Genomic DNA, 18,779 nt, shown 5'->3' on the forward strand with positions numbered 1-18,779 from the left:
CTTTTCCTGAAACATTAATTACTTAATCTCAGGAGAATGCTAAATTAATTTTATATTAGAGGCTTCTACAACATGATTTTCCATCTAAAATATGTCTTTGATTTTGTAGTCTTTATAATCTTTTAAATATCCTGCCTTTTTTGGGGTATCTGTTTTCTAACCAGTTTATTCCAAGCTCCTAGTGCAGCAAATAAACAGCAAATGCTTTGATCTCATTAAATTACAACTTATAGTTCCTGGAGTCATAAATATTGTGCCCTGTTCTCCCCCACCCCTCCCATTCTGGTACAAGGTAGTCTGTTTAATATCGCTCTCTCCTTGAGTGCTCTGACGTTTACGCAGACAAATAGCAGAGGTTATGAATGCTGTTCACAGATAGCATCAAGAATTCTTCATGATGCCATAGTGGTGAACCAAGCATTCAGAATGGTAATAGTTTTATCTAACAACTAAGTTTGGTCTGTTTAACTTTTCTTCACAAAACTGGAATTCCATCTTATCACAGACCAATGGTTTAACTGTTCTGGACAAAATCATATAACAGTACAAAAGAAAAAGAGAAGATTACATTGTAGCTGAAATTCACAAATACAAAGTTTTACAGAAAATACAACTATAGGTACTACTTTTAAATAAATCATTTTTTTGCTAGAGGCTTTATTTCTCATGTATTTTAGCCATAAATAAATCTAAAATGATCTAGTAAGTACTAAGTGTAATTGCAGAATCAATTATAGAACCCAAAGACAGCAATGCTTTAGAATTGTGATATTCTGTAAGCTAGCACGTCTTTTTCCATCTTTTGCAAGAGAAACATATATTAGTTGTACTGTTTTTACTAGAAGGCTCTGTAATGAAATATGCAAGGAGAGTTCCTACATTTAAGTGGCAGAAGGTGCAAGCAGTTTTAACTTTGTAGAAGTGAAAAGGTGCACTGTGCCAATCTTTACAGAGAACTAGATTAATGGTAAACAGAACACAGCTAACAGGTTGTGTGCTACACAAGCAGGTGCAAAAGCCTGCTATGGATCCGATACTATATATTTTCCAAAACTCAGAGTTTGTGTGCAGAAAAACCTTACTACTTATTTTTTCACAGAGAAAGAACAAGTCGTACTAAGTAAATCATGCCCTTGAGGTAGAAAAGATGACTGGATTTTCTTCTTTGTATATAGCAGGTGGATGTGTATAATCCATCCGGAACCAAACCCAGATCTGCTAATCTCACAAAGCTGTAGGCAGGAAGAAACAAAACCAACAAACAACCAAAAACCAACACAAACCCGAAAAGAACCTAACACAAACCAGATCACCAAAAATAATGAGAAAGTTTTCCATGGTGAGTGAAAGCACAAGCTATGTAGCTGTGAAAATAATATAGTTTTATACATACATATGTATATTTTCTTGTACTCTGAAATAAAAAAAAAAATTCACCCCCAGAGTTTTTGCTTCTTTTTCTAGTAGCTTTCTGTCATTAATAAGATCACTAGTAGTATTCAGAACCCTATAGATTAAATTGAATCTGGAAAATAATTTTATCAGGTTTTGGGGAATGTTAAGAAAGAATGATAAGGCTTTAAACCCATTCCTTTGATGCGTTGCTAGCAGCCAATGCTTAGGGACATGGTTTCAGAAACACTTCAAGCCAGCGTAAGTAAGAGTGTTACAAAAGAAATAGTCCTGCTCCTTAAATGTGTTTTCCTTTTGCCAGTTGATCTAAGCTAAAGCTTCCTCCCTTTTTTTGGTAAAATGTAGTTTTGATCAATACAAAATTTTCATTCTACTTTCCCTCAAGGCCACACAAATACATGTGCCAGCATGAAGGGGTGGTATGGGACTGGAAAAGCAGCCAGCGCAGGCAGATGTAACCACTTCCCAAGACAGTACTGATACCTTACGCAAACTTTAACTGTATCCAAAATTACAACTATATCTTTTTGCTCTCTTCCTAGATCGGTGCAACTCTCTTGTAGTCTTTCAGGCCTTGAGCAGCACAGCTGTTTTTTAAGCAGCAGAATGAAAGAAACCTTCTTCTTGGCCAGATTTCAATGCAAACATTTTCATAGTGGTTGAAAAGAATCCTACCACATTGAATATCTAAACGTTCAAATCCTAAAATAAGTGTTACTGAAAGGAAATTATGCCACAGTCCATTAAGCTAAGATTTAGGAACTGGACTTGTAAGCAGGCAATGTCAAGAGGAAACTACAACCTCTCTAAATAGTATTTCTTTCCACAAATTCCAGAAGACTAACCCTGTGCAGAATGGACTTCAATTTAACCCAGGTTTTACTGTTGTACATATTTAACACCCCCTTCACATACTTGCAATTTCATTAAAATTAGAGATTAGTTTATTTTTATCCATAAATGTTGAATAGCATTCACTAACTTCATATTCCCATTAAGAACAAATGTGTGAGATCATCCTGGTCTGAGTCAAAGTAATGGCTGTGATAAGAGTGGACAGCCAAATTAAGATTTTAGTACTATGGATAGTCATTCCCACTCCAGCACTGAGGCTATAGAGGAAAGAAGTTTGAACCCACAAGTTGTCAGAGCTGTTAGAGGTCAGTCAAGTTTCCAAGGCAGATAAAACCAGCTTTATAAGTTGTCCCAACTTGTGCTGCAGATGTCATGACTTCTTTCAGCTATGTAGCAAGTGAAAACAGCCTGGTAATCCCTCTTCCAAACTCTTCTAAATATCAAAATTTTCTCATTGCTTTGTATCTCTTGTAGGTCCCTTCAGCTCTACAACGGATATATTCCCCAACAAGAGAAAACACTTGACTGCTTTAAGATCACTTTTGCAATGGTTAGGCTAAGTACAAGGTAACCACAATGAAATGAAACTAGGTCAGGGCACTTCTTATTGGGTTCAAGCACTTCTTTTCTCTTCTCTTGCAGAGTGACCCAAAAGATGAGCCCACAGCCCTTCACAAACAGAAGTTGCGCTGAACTAACAAGTGCCATTACAGATACAGTTCAGAAATGCACACTCTCACTACATAACTTTACAGAAATGTTTTATAAGCAAACTGTTGAATATTGAAAAAGGGCTGTATTTTTTTTACTATATTGTTCATTTTTAACTCTGTTTTCACAGAAATTCTGCATTTTGAGGAAAAAGGCATGTCTTTCTATTATATACAACTTTTATTTATAAAACTATATTTACAAATAAAAAAATCCCACTTTTTTTGCAAAATAAGGCATTGCCACAGCAAAGTGCTGCAGCACTATGTGAATATTAAAATGCCAAGAAATTAAATTCCAGTTCAGTTTTCCACCATCATTCAGAATAGGATGGTCAAATACTAAACAACCAATAAGAAATTCAGAAATAACGACAATAAAGGCATTTCCTGGTGAACTGAGGAAGCCAGATTAAGTTTCAGTTGGCCCCTTCTTCTGCTTATCTAACAGTATTTTATTTAAAATTCATCACCCATGACCTTAAGAATCAAGAGTACAGCTGAAAAAAATGGATCAAGCAATATGTTTGATTACTGGAGTACATAAATTACTATCAGTTTATCTCACATACCTCTGTTACTCACAAATTTCACTATGTAAAATTTTCTTAAACATTTTTCTTTTCTTACTTCTCAGATTACTTATTCTCAGAGAATTCTAAGTAATGAATTATTGTTGGTTTCTTAACCAAAAGCAACAAATCTAATTTACTGTGATGCTTAAAAATTTCTAAAACTCCTAAATTTTGATTTTTACAATATATTACAATAAAGATATGCTGCATTTTAGATGAATGTCCCGCTTCTTGTCACATATAAATTATTTATTCTTTTTGAAAGGAATTGTACAGTTGAAGTGTACCCAATGCACACAAGACAAAGTTGTCCTCAGACCTTCATGGCTATGACGATATTAGCAGTCTAACAAATATGGCTTTTCTATAGAGGAAAGTTATTACCACTGACAACTTCCAATATTTTTCTGTTGCTCTTCCATCCATCAAATATTTCAGATAAATATATATAGTTTTTATATATAAAAATGTAAATATATATAGCCTATAATTTGAATTATGTAGCTAAACAAACATTTCTAAATGCCATAAAACCTAATTGTGATTTAGAAATTAATGAGAATTTTTCCAGCATTCTGCTTTACTGTTATTGTGTTTCTCAGTCTGCTTTTATGATGGTAGGAGTTCTGAAATCTTTGAGATCAAACAGTCACTTCAAAACTTGATCTTTTTGACACTGAGGTTTGGCATGTTATATTCTAGTATGTAACTAAACAAATCTAGATTGAATTCCTGATTAATCTTTACTGTGGCTAGAATATCTTCATGTCATAAATATAAAAACTAAGTAAAGCACTGGAGAAGGTAAGAATGAAACAAATGAAAAGCCTTAAACTGTCTCTATTTCAAGATAAAATTTAAGTCTGGCTTCTAGAGGCATCATACTCCAAAGAACCTTAACAATAAGAGGCTGTGTGCTCTTAAGAACAAAAACCAACACTAGATTCAGGGAGAATTTTCAAGCACTTCTGTACCTTCAAATCTCATTTTTCAGGCAAACTAAGGTCATGGCAGGTAAACATCCAATTTTTGATCAATTTAACCCAAATATAAAATGGTCATAGTCCCTTCTCCTCATTTACAAATTATCTTTCTCTCCCCCCCCTTTTTTTTTTTGTTTTGCAAGAAATTCACAAACTTTGCAAAGATTTCATGGCAGTCCAAAGCATTCGTCTGGAAGCTGGGGATTAACATTAGGCCAAGAAGCTGAGAACAATCATGCATTTGTTCCCTACCTAAAATCCTCACAGAATCAAAGGGAGGAAAAAAAAAGAAGTGGAATAGAAAGATAAGGAGATATGAAAAAGATGTGGTTTGGAAAGATACTGAATTTACAGGACAATTTTGACTTCAGAGGGTCCCTTTGCTCTTCTCCTGTCAGCACTTAAACAGCTCAAAGGGAAAAGAGAACTTTATTCTTCCCGCTGTTACATATGTTTAAGAGTGTAACTCAAAAACGTACCTGGCAAATAGTAGTTTCTGAGTAGATGAGGGCAAAAAAGAGCTTAATGGCCAGACAAGTTCTTTGTCCACAGTATCACTATCATCTAATGTCTCAGTTGCCCTGTCACAAAACTCTCCCATTTCTGATGGGGATCCAGTCACACTTTTTATCTACGTTCAAGCTACCAGCTTACTTCTATGGCAACTACTCTTCATGTTCTGTCTCTCTTTGACTAAACTGAAACCACTGCTACCTTTCCATATCAGATGGGAGAAGCAATAACAACACAGCACAGGAAGAAGAGAGGCTGCTAATAATTAACAAGAAACAAGTAGGATGCTGCAGAGGTAAATAAAAATTCCCAAGCTACAGAAACTATTCAGAGCTGCTCCAGTTTTAACTGGCGTTCATCTGAAGCATCTGTGCATAACAAGGGAGCATAAGACTAATTTAGCCATTAGTCATAGAATGAGGAACAGTTCTGCTGCTTGTCCACTACTTCTATTAATACTACAGCAGCTTGTAGAAGTCCCAAAGAATCCCACTTACAAATTCAGAAATGCATACTATACTTACTTCCTTCAGATTACTTATTTCGGTCTCTTGTCTTTTATTCACTGATGTTAGTTTCTTATTGAGCTGTATTGCTTCCTGTACTTTAAACAAAAGTTAAAACGTGTTAATAAATACTTTCATATTTGAAGGAATATTTGATTTATAACTGCAATGTATGCGTATATAATTTATAAAATAATTAAACGTCTTTGTGGAAAGGAGACTAAGACTGAAAAATATGACTCAACTACTTTTTCTGTATAGTGTGATACTACACTGGAGGATTACACCAGATGGTACCAGTTGTTCTATACCTCAAACAATGAGTTAAAGACTTTTCTGTATGTTGGTTTGCTTTTTTTTTAAATTATAATTTAATTTTTAGTGTCATTTGATGTCACTTTATTAGGATCACTTCTCCATGAACTTTTAATCTTAGTTTTGTTTTTTAACTAAGGCTTAGCTTGTAATTTTCTGATGAGTTTAATTATTTTCAGAGGAACATAGAACATAATGGACCACAGAACATTCAAATAATTGAGTTAAACGTACAGAGTTATATGTATACAGGACACGGAAGACAGCAAACAGCAGAGGATAATGGAGAGGAAAACTCTAAGAATAACCTCTGTCCCTTTTGAAAGGGAAGGGAATTTTCTCTTAGACTTTATACAGGCCAAGATATCACTGGGAAATTGCCTGAAGTTTCACAATGAAAAGCTGAAGGTATTCACTGGTCCCTGTACTTTTTCAGTCACTTCTATTCAATCTTAGTATTTTGATCCTCTGAGGACTCTCTTCAGCCTTTTCTATTTCCTGATTCCTCTTCATTCACTCCTAATCTTTTTTCTTTATTTTCTCAAAAAGCTTCTGGCACAACACTTGAATACAAGAACTCCATCACACCCAGAAAGTCCTTTCCTTTTCTGTTAAAGACGGTAAGCATCATGAGGAATGATGGACAACAGCCTTACAATACAATAAGCAATTTTGCAGTTTTATATGAGAATATGTGCTTAACAAAATGAAAATACTTAAGAATGTAACAAATATCTTCTGATACAACTTAGGAAAAAAACATGAAAACAAGCGGGCAAAGATTAGTAAAACTCTCTCCTATCAACACGAGTCATGTGTTCACTCTGTAGCTTTAAAATAGTGGAACATTGGTTAAGCACTAAAGTTTTAGATTTATTATAAATTGTAATATTTTCCCTATACAGCACTATAACACATCAATTTTCACTTTCTTGTTTCCCTATATACTGCTTTAATATAGCACATAAAGAACAACAGCTTATAAATTTAAACAATTTGCACAAAAAATGGCTCATATACTTTCTGCCTGACTTTTCCACTGGCTGCAGTTTCTTGCTCAGAATTTACAAGTTACCTACATGCCTATTGCACATCTTATATACTGCAATGCAAATTGAATTCTCTCTGCGGTAAAAGACATACTAGAGTCAAACTGGTGAACAGATTGGCTTCTTGAACAGAAGCAGTTAGTAACATAATCTTTTCTAGAGGTTCATTTTGCAATTACTGATAAATATAAGTAGAAACATGGCAAAAACCATTTATATATGGTTCAAATAGTGTAAATACTGAGAGTAAATGTTATTTTTCCATGAAATTGCAAAAAGACTTTTCTGTATCTGACATAATAGAAAAGCCCTGTCCAATGTAAATAAAAGGAAAACACAGCAATGTTTTATCTTAATAGGCTAATATTTAATATTAAAAACAAATTTTAAAAAATTGAATACAAAAAGTAACTTGAGGTACTGACATATCACAAATACACGTTACCAATTTATTCAAACTAGATCTGGAAAAACTACTTGGTTTCAGGCAGAAAAAACCCCAAACTTATAAGCTTCAGTATTTAAAAAGTTTTTTGCTGTTTTAGTGGGTTTTTTTGTTTGCTTGGGGTTTCTGTTTGTTTGTTTTGAGTTATACAACTACTTCTCCCTTTCCTTAAAAAATAATACTTATTTTTATTTATGTCCTGCGTATGTGTTTACGTGGATGAAAACTGCAGGCACATAAAACAATACACAAGTCCATATTCTACACATACACTGTGATGTTTGCATGGAAGCTTATCACTTTGTTATGAGAAACAAGGATTTCTGTCACAAATTAACAGGTACAAAACTTCATTTAAATGAGGTATTTTTATTACTTGAGGTTATGTCATGGTTTAACCCCAGCCGGCAACTAAGCACCACGCGGCTGCTTGCTCACTCTCCCCTCCGGTAGGATGGGGGAGAGAATGAGAAGAATAGAAGTGAGAAAACTCATGGGTTGAGATAAAGACAGTTTAATGGGTAAAGCAAAAGCCCCGCATGTAAGCAAAGCAAAACAAGGAATGCATTCACTGCTTCCCATCGGCAGGCAGGTGTTCAGCCATCTCCAGGGAAGCAGGGCTCCATCACACGTAACGGTTACTTGGGAAGACAAAACACCATCACTCCAAACGTTCCCCCCCTCCCTCCTTCTTCCCCCAGCTTTATATGCTGAGCATGATGTCATACGGTCTGGAATATCCCTTTGGTCAGGTGGGGTCAGCTGTCCCAGCTGTGTCCCCTCCCAGCTTCTTGTGCACCCCCAGCCTCCTCGCTGGTGGGGTGGGGTGAGAAGCAGAAAAGGCCTTGACGCTGTGTAAGCCCTGCTCAGCAGTAATGGAAACATCCCTGTGTTACCAACACTGTTTTCAGCACAAATCCAAACCATAGCCCCATACTAGCTACTATGAAGAAAATTAACGCTATCCCAGCCAAAACCAGCACAGGTTATCAGCTTTATTATTTTACAGATAAAAACTATGTATTTATATAAAATAAAAGTATGTGGAATAATATTTTTGTGTGTTAGTAGTTTCACAAATAATTTTGTTATGTTTCAACACATGAACGGGATAAGGTACAGATTTATAAAGCTTGAATAGCCATATAGTCAGAGTCTATGTAACAATAACTGCATAAAATTGTTCATACCATCCTATTTATTTACTGAACTGGTTTTAAGATTTTATATTTCTGTACAAGAAATTAATGAAATAATAAAAATTATTGTTTTCTGTCCATTTCCGAACATTAAACCTACTTTAAAAAGCATTCATTTTCCCCTATTTGCTAATTCCTTTACTTTCACCTCCTCATTTGAGCTGGTACAACTGTTTAAGTTGATCATGCTGAATGGCAACAGGAAACTGATCCAAATTAAGTGTAATTTTTTTTTTTTTTTTTTTTTTCTGAAAGGGGTGGGTCTGCTGCTGGTTTGTTTTGAACCCAAATCAGTTCCTCAATATAATTTACTATGTGGTCACACACACAAGTGTACTAGTGTATCAGCAAAGACCAGAAGAGATACAGGGCCTGTGCTGCTTAACCTGGCACTGTCACAGAAAGAAACACTGAGGAAGCTACTGACATACAGTAATTGTCAGTTGCTATATTTGATGCCTGGCACGGGGTAGCTGCTATTTTTCTGAATTGTCAGGTATCTCCAACTTAGTGTTGTCAAGACACAGCAAAAACAAATGGTGGAGGATATTTAAGACATACATACCACTGTGCTCTAGTTTTCCATGAACGTCTTTTACAATTCCAAACTGACATGCAATAGTAGCATAACACTTCTCAACTTCATTCAGTTTCTTATGATGCTCCTCTTTCACTGTTAAGTGCATCTGTAATTTTTGATCCTGTTAGAAACATAAATGAAGCACCTACTTAATGATAGTAACTAGCATGTATAAATCAACTCTCCAAATGCTTTTTAACAGCAGAAGTGCAAAATCATTCCGAGAATCTATTGCCTATTTCATATTTAATTATCAGTTCCCATTTCCAGATAGCACCTCATTCCAAAGACCTTCATCTGTGTGTTAGATTATCAAAGAAGCACTTGAACATATTTTCCTATGTTGTCCCTTATATTTAGGAGAACTTTCATGTAAATGTCTGCAGAACTGTATTAACTGTTTTCAAATCCTGATTTCAAGTTTTCCTTTGTTATGTGGCTTAAACATGTTATTTAATCTGCCATTGTATTGTGAACATAGCCTAACATGCTAATGCTGCTTGTGGTTTATACTTGTCCTCCTGCACTACCACTCAGTACAGCATTGCATTCTCGCATTCCTTTGATGAGGCATGTCCATGCGGTTTAATGCAGTCCCCACCCTACATCAGCTATTCAGATTGGGGCTGTACATGCCCATGTCTTTGGCTGCAGATTCAAAACAACACAGTGGCTTCAGCAGCTATAAGTTTGTATCTCATTGCCCCGGCTGCTTATTTGTCCCCACTGTAGTATTAAACCAAATGATACCGTGCTCTCAGGTCACAGCAACGCAACAAAATATGGGGCCTGCTTAAAAATTCTAGACAGCTGAAATCACAGCCCCCACAATCCATTGTCCCAGCACCCTCATAGAGGAGCACAGGGCAGAAATGAGTAAGTGGCTGGAGACAGGTAAGAGTAGGAGCTCCTTAGAATTTGGCAACAGTGCTAGTGTATGCGTTATGAAAATAAGGCCTATAGACATTTATTGTCTCCTGTTATGTAACAGAAGCAATCTAATATGCAAACAGTGTTCAGTCTTCTTTGTAAAGCCACTAGTAAAAGCACTGTCTTCCTTTTATGGTCTTAAACACTTTCCAGCATAACATGGTTTTAATCAACAAGGAAAACTTTGTAAGCTATATTGCAATACAAACTCAAACAAAAATATTGCGGTTTTTTTCAATACAGTGTTGTTCAAAGTATAGGGCCACTATGAAAATCAAGGGATTTGAGCCCCTGACATGTGAGGAGAGGCTGAGGGAGCTGTGACTGTTCAGCCTGGAGGAGAGGAGACTCGGGGATCTTATCAAAGTGTATAAATACCGGGGGGGTGGGGGGTGGAAGTAAAGACAACACAGCCAGACTACTCTTAGTGGTGCCCACTGACACAAAGTGAAATACAGGAAATTTCACTTAAACTTCAGGGGGAAAAAAATTACTGTGTGGGTGGTCAAACACTGGAACAGGTTGGACAGACAGGCTACAGAGTCTCTATCTGTGAAGATATTAAAAACCCAACTGGACATGGCTCTGTGCAACCGGCTCTAACTGACCCTGCTTTGACCAGGGCAGGGTTAGACTAAGCCATCTCCAGAGATGCCCGACAGCCTCATCCATTCCAGTCCTGGGACTGTTAAAAATGACACAGTGCAAGAACAAATAGGAGCGAATTTGTGTATTTGACACATCTAAATAAAAGAATTTCAACATTCTTGCTAAAAACCAGAAGTGTATCAACTACTGCTAAAGAGTAGTGGTGACTTGGACTTAGATTAGTGAAACTAATGCAGATTAATACCCCATGCTTCCCAGAAAAATGTAAGTAACCTTTTAATGAGTAATTATTAATTCCTCAGTATTAATTAGCAGTTGTAGTATCTTCAAATATGATGAATTCACTTCTACTTCAAGATTATGTATCTGTAGGGGGGGTTTCTAACTACTTTTGTAAGCATCTAACACTTTATTTTTACTTCTATTAACATCTTGGCCTAAGTAATATCTTATTGTAATGAATCCCACATGGTAATTAAGGAAAACGTATTTAAGTTAAATGATTTTTACCAATCTCTCTCATTTTGTGAGGGGATGATTGAAAATACATATTCACAGGAAACTATATTCAGTGACACATGCCACTAGTTTTTTAAAAGTTATTTGTTATCCGTTCTTTCACATACACTAAGTTTTTTGTGTTCCTCTTTATACTGTATTATTGTTAAAAGCTTTGTAGGTACTATTTGGTCAATTTTTAAATTAATTTTCTCTGAAGAGAGTGGGTTAAATTAATTCCTCAGAAAAGATATCCATTTATTTAGACATCTAATCTATTTCTAATCTACAGTAGAGCAACGCAGCAATTAAAATGAATTGGGCCAACTTCATTCCTGTGTGTAAATTCAAGTTACACAAGGATGAATCTGGCCCAGTCTGTTTGGCTTCTGTAAGGCTCCATTTCCATACAGTAACAGATGCAATACATGTCCAAGCATCAGAGGATAATAAAAGCTGATAGTAATCAAAAGAAATGACCAATATAAGGCTAGCAAAACAGGATATACAATACAAATTTCTCATGTTTTATAAGGTATGAAATTAAACACACTACAGCAAATGGAAAGTCATAATGGAAGCACTGGTAAAGAAACACCACCACTTACAGAATCACTGCAAGGAATGCAGGCTGTGAATGTTCATATACTTTCTCTTTTTCCTAATCATAAGTTGAAGTACTGTGCTTAACTAATGATAGGATGTGGATTTTATAACAAAAAAATAAAAAGGAAAAATTGTATTTGTTTTTCCTGATAGTCATTCAGGTGTATTTATTCTAAGAGATCGATGAACAGGGACACATCGCTAATTTGAGACTCGAACAGCTCGTGGCAAGATCTGAGGGTTTTTTTCCCTTTCTTTTATATGGATTTTTTCTTAGTGTTCTCCCAATTTCATTCTTAAGTCAGCAAGACAGTGTTAGTCCCTCCTCCTCACTAGAAAAGTAGAAATATGCTTTGTTATTTCCCAGGGCTCTTTCCAGTGAGAAAAGGAATTGGCCTGCTCTATCCTCAAGAGTTTTATTGAGAACTTACCACTTGCCTAAATATGATTTTTGATGGCAAGCTGCTCTCCAGGCTCAGTGCACACTAAAATAAAAGCCCGAGTATGCGATTCTTCTGCTTACAGTGAAAAGGTCTTAAAACATTCTTCCATAGAAGACAATCAAGAAACACCAGGACACACTGCAGGATAGGGAGGGTATGACCCTGGAGTTGGAGTAAGACCCACAGAATCTTGGTTCTTCTTCCTAACGTCTGATACTGCAAGAACAGGAATTATTGCCCTGCCCTCCACCAGTAATAAAGATAAGCTTGGATAGGGAGTGGAATTGATTGTGGCCATATGGTTTGTTGAGGCACAATGATTTCTTGGTGGAACTAGACCAGAGAAATAGCTCAGGGTCAGGTAGGTGAATGGAGGAAGACAAAGAGGGAATTGTTCATATCTCAAAGATATTCTGGAAATTGAGTCACTAGTCAGAGTTACTCAGTGAAGCAGAAGGTGGTAATTGGGAGGTGAAAGTGTCAGAGAAACAAAGGAGATGTAATGGCATGGAGACCTAAGGCAAGATCATGTGAAAATTATGCAAAAGGTTACCAATTGTAATCTTCAAAATAGGAATTTTTTTCCACAATTGTTCCTTTAGTTCCCACCATTTTTCTACTTAAAAATAATTATTTTTAATTTATACTGTATCACTGCCTTCTCACTGTATTTTTAAACAACATAGTATAATTACAGGCAAATTCCTAAAAAATGTGGAAGGGAAATAAAAATAACATTCCTATCTTAGGAATTCCTATCTTCCTGGGCACAGTTCAGGGGACTGTCTGCTGGGAACAGTGTGGGTTACCTGGATGCAGCCTCCCTCTTTTTTGAAGAATAGTAGTAATAAGCCTAGACCATTTCATATCACTTGAGTGCAGCTTCACTAAATGGTCTCACAAACATTTAGTTTACCAATATAAACACAGTCAGCAAGTGAAATTAGACTAATTACCAGTCATTCACAGAGGCAGTCACCCCATCTACTTTACTCATTAATATTGATGCACTGAATCACTACCTTGTAGACAGTGATGTCTCCCCATTGACTACACAGATATTTTGCACTCCAAATTTGCTCTTCTGAACTGCACACAAGATTTGGTCTCTAAACCAGCCAACGCTAGCCTTAATCTCATTCTTGGTTTTTTGTATTTTAGTACCATGATATATATTTAAGATGTAGGTACTGCAGAAGATAAGTAACTCTAAATGCTCACTCTCTCAGACATGCCCAGGATCAGACAATGCAAGTTAACAAGGCAACACATGAACAGATGCTACACTCAGAGAGTTCTAGCATTCTACATTGTATCACCTGCCAGGAAATTAAGGAGGAAACCAATACCTGACCAAGGCCATTGTCCTCCAGTTATTTCTTTATTTCAGCAGCAAGAAAAAGAATACAATACAGAACCCACACTCAAGCGTACTCTATCAAGACAACTAGCTTTGTAGTAATCATCATGTAGCCTCCTGACTGCATGAGTGCTACTATCCATATGCAGTGAGGTGCAAAGTGACTACACCACACACAATAATCACCACTTTTATTGTGGAAACAAAGGAAAGATGGAAGAAAAAGAAATTCTTTGTTTGTCTCTATACAATCTTTCAATATGAAAGAAAACCTTCCACTATTTCAAAATTCTAGCATATATCGTAAGAATTATATCAGCACTACAATTTTCACATAAACTTAACTAGATAGCATGCTAAAATATGGTGTATATGCAAAATATTAACATTGCATATACTAGACTAAAAGAACAGAATTAAATGAACAAAACCAGAATAAAATGCTACATCAGTAAGGCATGCTCAATCCCCAACACATACAGAAGCTACTTTACTGACTAGCAGGGTTTCTAAGGTGCCAGATATAAACTAAACACCACATCTGCTTACTTTCAAAACACTAGCCAGAGCATGATCTAATCTGTCTTTAACAAACTTAAAATTGAAATAGAAATAGGTCTCAGATAAATGAATGGTTTGGAATTTCATCCATTTTACTTTTAAACATTTTGCCATTTGTGATAACTGACTAAGAGTCTGCATGGGCTACTACTACTTTGATCCCTAGAACATACCATTTATTTCAGTGCAACTGCTCAGGGAGTAAAGTTAGTAGAATTTGACCTGCTCTAAAACTGTATTAGCCCGCTACTGCATAAGGTTGTAGGAAAGAATTCACTTCTGTTTACCTTGTGGTTTTTTATTTCCATCATTTCATATCACAGCATCTTCTATAAATACGGCCAAGCCATACATGTTATGCTTAGTGCTACATGCAAAAAGAGGATTTCTAGTATCTTGTCCCTCACTCAATAGCATTTAATAACCATACTCTGTATCAAAGTCACAGTACCCCAAAGTTTTCAAAATGTTCAAATAATCAATTATTGAAAAGTTTATAAACATAAAGGAAGATATTTGTTTAAGCAGCACAGATGCATTTCCAGCTTATAGAAAAGGTGTTGTGATTTAAATATTCGCATTCACGTGGAAGACTGAGCCTGCAAGTTATGAAAGAAAGGTAATACGTGAAATGACCTGAATGTAAGTTCGATAATTTTGTATATTTTAAACACATTTTTAGATCAGATGTATTTTAAGAATAAATACAAGTTAAAAGTGAACTAAGACAAAACACATTATGTTGCCTTTGATCTTTAACTTGTAGCCTTATCTCCCAGGTCAGAGGGCACATTATTCAATTTCACCATATTTTGTGTAAAACCACTGTAGCGTTGAAGATGACTTTCAGTACAAATGTCATGGTACTTAAAGCTAAACTGGACCTTAGTTTTTTGAGCTTCTTAATTAAAATCACAGTTTGTAATGGTCTGACAATATTATCTTTATTCTTTCCAGTTGAGCAGCAGCAGAATTTTCACAGCATTTATTCAATCAAGCTTAGCAATGTTTCTGTGGCTCACTCTTTCACTTCCTAAAACAGATGACAGGGTTCAGAGCGACTATGCTGTCACTCTACATAAATTTATTCTCTGTGTCAAAGGGAGTAAAGCTGGACTGGATGAAATCTAAACTGTTCAGGGGAACTGATGTTAAGAAGTAATTCTGAGAAGAGTAGTGAAACAGAGTGAGAGGAAAAACATTATCAGTTTTTTTTAAAAACAAAACTAAGAACTGCTTGGAATTCTCTATTACTTCTCTGAGATTAATATGCTAGATCCTATAAGGGTAGTATAATTACATCATTCAAATCATGGTCTATAAAAAAATCTTCACTTTAATTTATAAAGAGAACAAATGTACCAATTATACTTTAATTCAGGGAGAAAAAAATTCCACATGCTAAACAGCAGCTATCACACTATAAAAACCTAAACCCACTGTATTTGAAAGTTTTTCAGATTCAAAGCTGGTATCACCTCTTTTGGTTATTTGTAATAATTATCACACATCATTTAAGTATTAGAGTTCCTTAGTATTAGCATTATACTCTAAGCAGACATTCTCTTTTCATAAAAGCTGTTCCTTATTTTTTTATTTCTTACCAAAATATTAATTTCTTACCATTTCATTCAGTTTCTTTTGTAAAGTGTATTTTGAAATCTGTAAATGAAAGAGAGGTATTCATTAAATTGTAGTTACATTTTTTTTGACGACAACCTGCATATTTAGGTATTCTCATTCCTAAGATTTAATTGCATTTTACTGCCAATCCAATACAGTAATACTGGGTTTTAATTAATTATTACACTATTTCTTTTATTATTAGATTCACTTTACATAATTTCACTTCAACATTTAAATTACATAAAAATGCTTTACACTGATTTTTTACTAGAGGAGTTTTGAAAAATGCAAAAATCCTTGTGTTTTCTGACACGTATCATAAAAATAACGTGTAAATGGACCACAGTGTATAAACTAGACTCAGAAATAAACAGAGAAGAAAACAGAGATAGAAATGAAGGTATTCCCTCAAGTCTTAGAGGAATATAAGTGTGTTCCCTTTTGGAAAAAAAATTCTAGGTAGATATTCTGAATGGTGGCATATAAAGACATATTGTACCAATCTTGCATGCTTTAATAAGACTGACATTTGAAGTCATTAAAACTATTTTTCGTACACCATTGACATCAGAGAATTTTGACTTGCATAATACTTAAGATTGCAAGAACTTTAGTCTCTATATCTTAGAACATTTAAAGAAACATTGACAATGTCTAGGAAAAAAAAGAGAAATGTCAAAGAACCCAGTGTGTGTAAATCTTAAACAGAAAATATTATTTCTAGGGAAAAAAATAAGCCTAGAGAACAATCATTTTAAGGTAGAATTCCGACTCTCTGGATAGAGAGGACGACGGAACCAAATTAGAAATTCCTCACTCTTATTTTAGGCTGATTTCCAAACAATTTTTCTGGGTCCATAGGTTCATTTGACCTCCTGCTTCCTCAAGCCACAGCAGAATTTCCTAGATCTGAACAATACTGTTACACAAATGTTTGATCTGTGAACATTAAACATTTAATGTTAAGCTTTTTTTTAAATTTCTGTTTTATCTTACAAAAGAAAGGCCAGTGGAATCTTTCATTACTCTTGCTGTCCACATATTATGTTCAGCAGACCATGGAGGGATATTCTACATCATCTGTGCTATGCCAAGGTTTGAACAAGGCAACAAAATCCTTACAGCTATTGCACAGAAAGTCAGCCACGGGAATAAATTTCTTTTGCTCCTAAAATACCTTCAGTGTTAACTAAATGACTAAACAAACAGTCTGATATCAAGTAAATGCATCCCATTATAAGAGAATGTTAACAAGAACCAAACATGTTGCAAAATCATGGGTAATAATCCATTATAGCCACTGTGTTTTCAATAGAATTAATTATTATACTACTCAGTTTTGGGTAGAAAAATAATTAGTTCCTGGCAATACCTGAAATCTGGCAATGCATTACAATGCTAATTCTCTTCTGTGTTGAGTTCTACTCTTTCAATCAATTTTCAACATATCTGCCTTGGTCTTTAAAAAAAACCCCAAATACTAGCCATGTCCCTATGTCTTCCTTTATTTCAAGTAACTGTGAATCACAGCCACAACTGCTCCAACACCATGTAACGGTATAAAATACAACACAGAAATAACACCAAGTGGCACCAGAGTAAATTGTGCGTTTATCCGACAATTTTACTTTTACTGACAAACAGGCATTGGAAAGCCATGGATTAAGTGGTAAATACAGAAACGTCCCAGTGAAACAAAGGACAATAATAAAAAATACAGGTAGCACTGTGAGTTGGAGGCCCAGTGTGAATACTTGTTTTTGTTTAGGAGTCCAAAACCAGAGTTTCCAGACAGGTGAGAAGTAAGATGACAAGAATAGAAAGAAAGAGGAAGACTATGGAAATTAAAAGAAAGCACATTTCACATGCTATTTGGACTTTTATTGAGTCTGCAGTTCTTCTGGAGGAAAAGAACTTTAGCTGGAAGGCTAACAAAGTAGTCTTGACACTGAAGACTAGAACAGAAACTCAGTGTTAGAAAGCGAGGTATACATGTATTAGAAAGATTAAATGAGAAGGCCTTAAAGACCCTCTTAAAAACAACTATTTTCTTACCAGTGGGGAAAAAAACCCAAACCTACAACCAAAACACTTGCATACCAAGGAAAGTTATTTAACAAAAATAATAGTTCACCTGTAATGCTTTTAATGCTTCTTTCAGTCCATCAATTTCTTTTTCTTTTGTTTCTACAGCAAGTTGGTATTTTCCCTTTCAACAAAAGCTGTACTTCAGGATTTGGGCAGAATAAATGCATTTACAACATGAATTTATCAACAAGAATGTTACAAAAATAAAGCACTACTCCAATATGACAGAACAGTTCATTGGTGAAAGCAGGTGAAAGTTCAGCTAAATAATTTTAAAATGTACATATATACTGCTATAAAAAGAAAAGTGAAAACACGATAGTATATTTTCACCACTTATGACTAGTCAGTAAGTTTTAAAGTTTTCTGTTCTGGGAGAGACAAGTCTGATAAAGGCAGAATTAATAAGTTACTTTAGTTTAGAACAAAGATACTAAATAACAAAGAAAGTATGAGGTAAATCCATTTTCTTATCCACTGTAGCAGGGCCTTCACAGAAACATCTTCCTCAGCTTTTCCAACCCACAAAGACTGAACTGTAATCTGCTATCACTAGAATTACTAAATACAGGCAAGCACATTTTGTATTTATATGTATACACATGTGTGTGTATATACACACACATATCTATATACACACATGTGAATAAAGTCAAAGAACTTCAGTGGAATTCAATCAGGTAAGAATCTCAGGCAGCAATCAATAAAACGGAGAGCAGAATCTACGTATCAGAGAATACGCCAGAGAACAAATACGTCCATTCATTGACCCCTGCGAGTTCCAGTTGTCTCTAACATAGTGCTGGCTGTGCAATCTCCTGAAAACACCTTGATGAGTAGAAGTACATATAAAGTAAATTTGAGCAAAAATTGGTCTTTGTATTCAAACTCCGTCCTGAAACATTACAGCTTAAT

The 18,779-nt window shown here is 35.3% G+C and overlaps 1 protein-coding gene across 1 annotated transcript in view; it reads right to left on the minus strand.

The window, feature by feature from the left end:
- Window positions 1-18,779, minus strand: part of CCDC73 (coiled-coil domain containing 73) — a 91,303-nt gene that overhangs the window by 26,200 nt on the left and 46,324 nt on the right. The window contains 4 exon segments of the mRNA XM_050896865.1: window positions 5,574-5,653; window positions 9,129-9,264; window positions 15,774-15,812; window positions 17,911-17,985. Coding sequence (XP_050752822.1) covers window positions 5,574-5,653; window positions 9,129-9,264; window positions 15,774-15,812; window positions 17,911-17,985 — 330 coding nt within the window.

The sequence above is a fragment of the Gymnogyps californianus genome, chromosome 5 (genome assembly GCF_018139145.2).
Source record: "Gymnogyps californianus isolate 813 chromosome 5, ASM1813914v2, whole genome shotgun sequence".
NCBI lineage: Eukaryota > Metazoa > Chordata > Aves > Accipitriformes > Cathartidae > Gymnogyps > Gymnogyps californianus.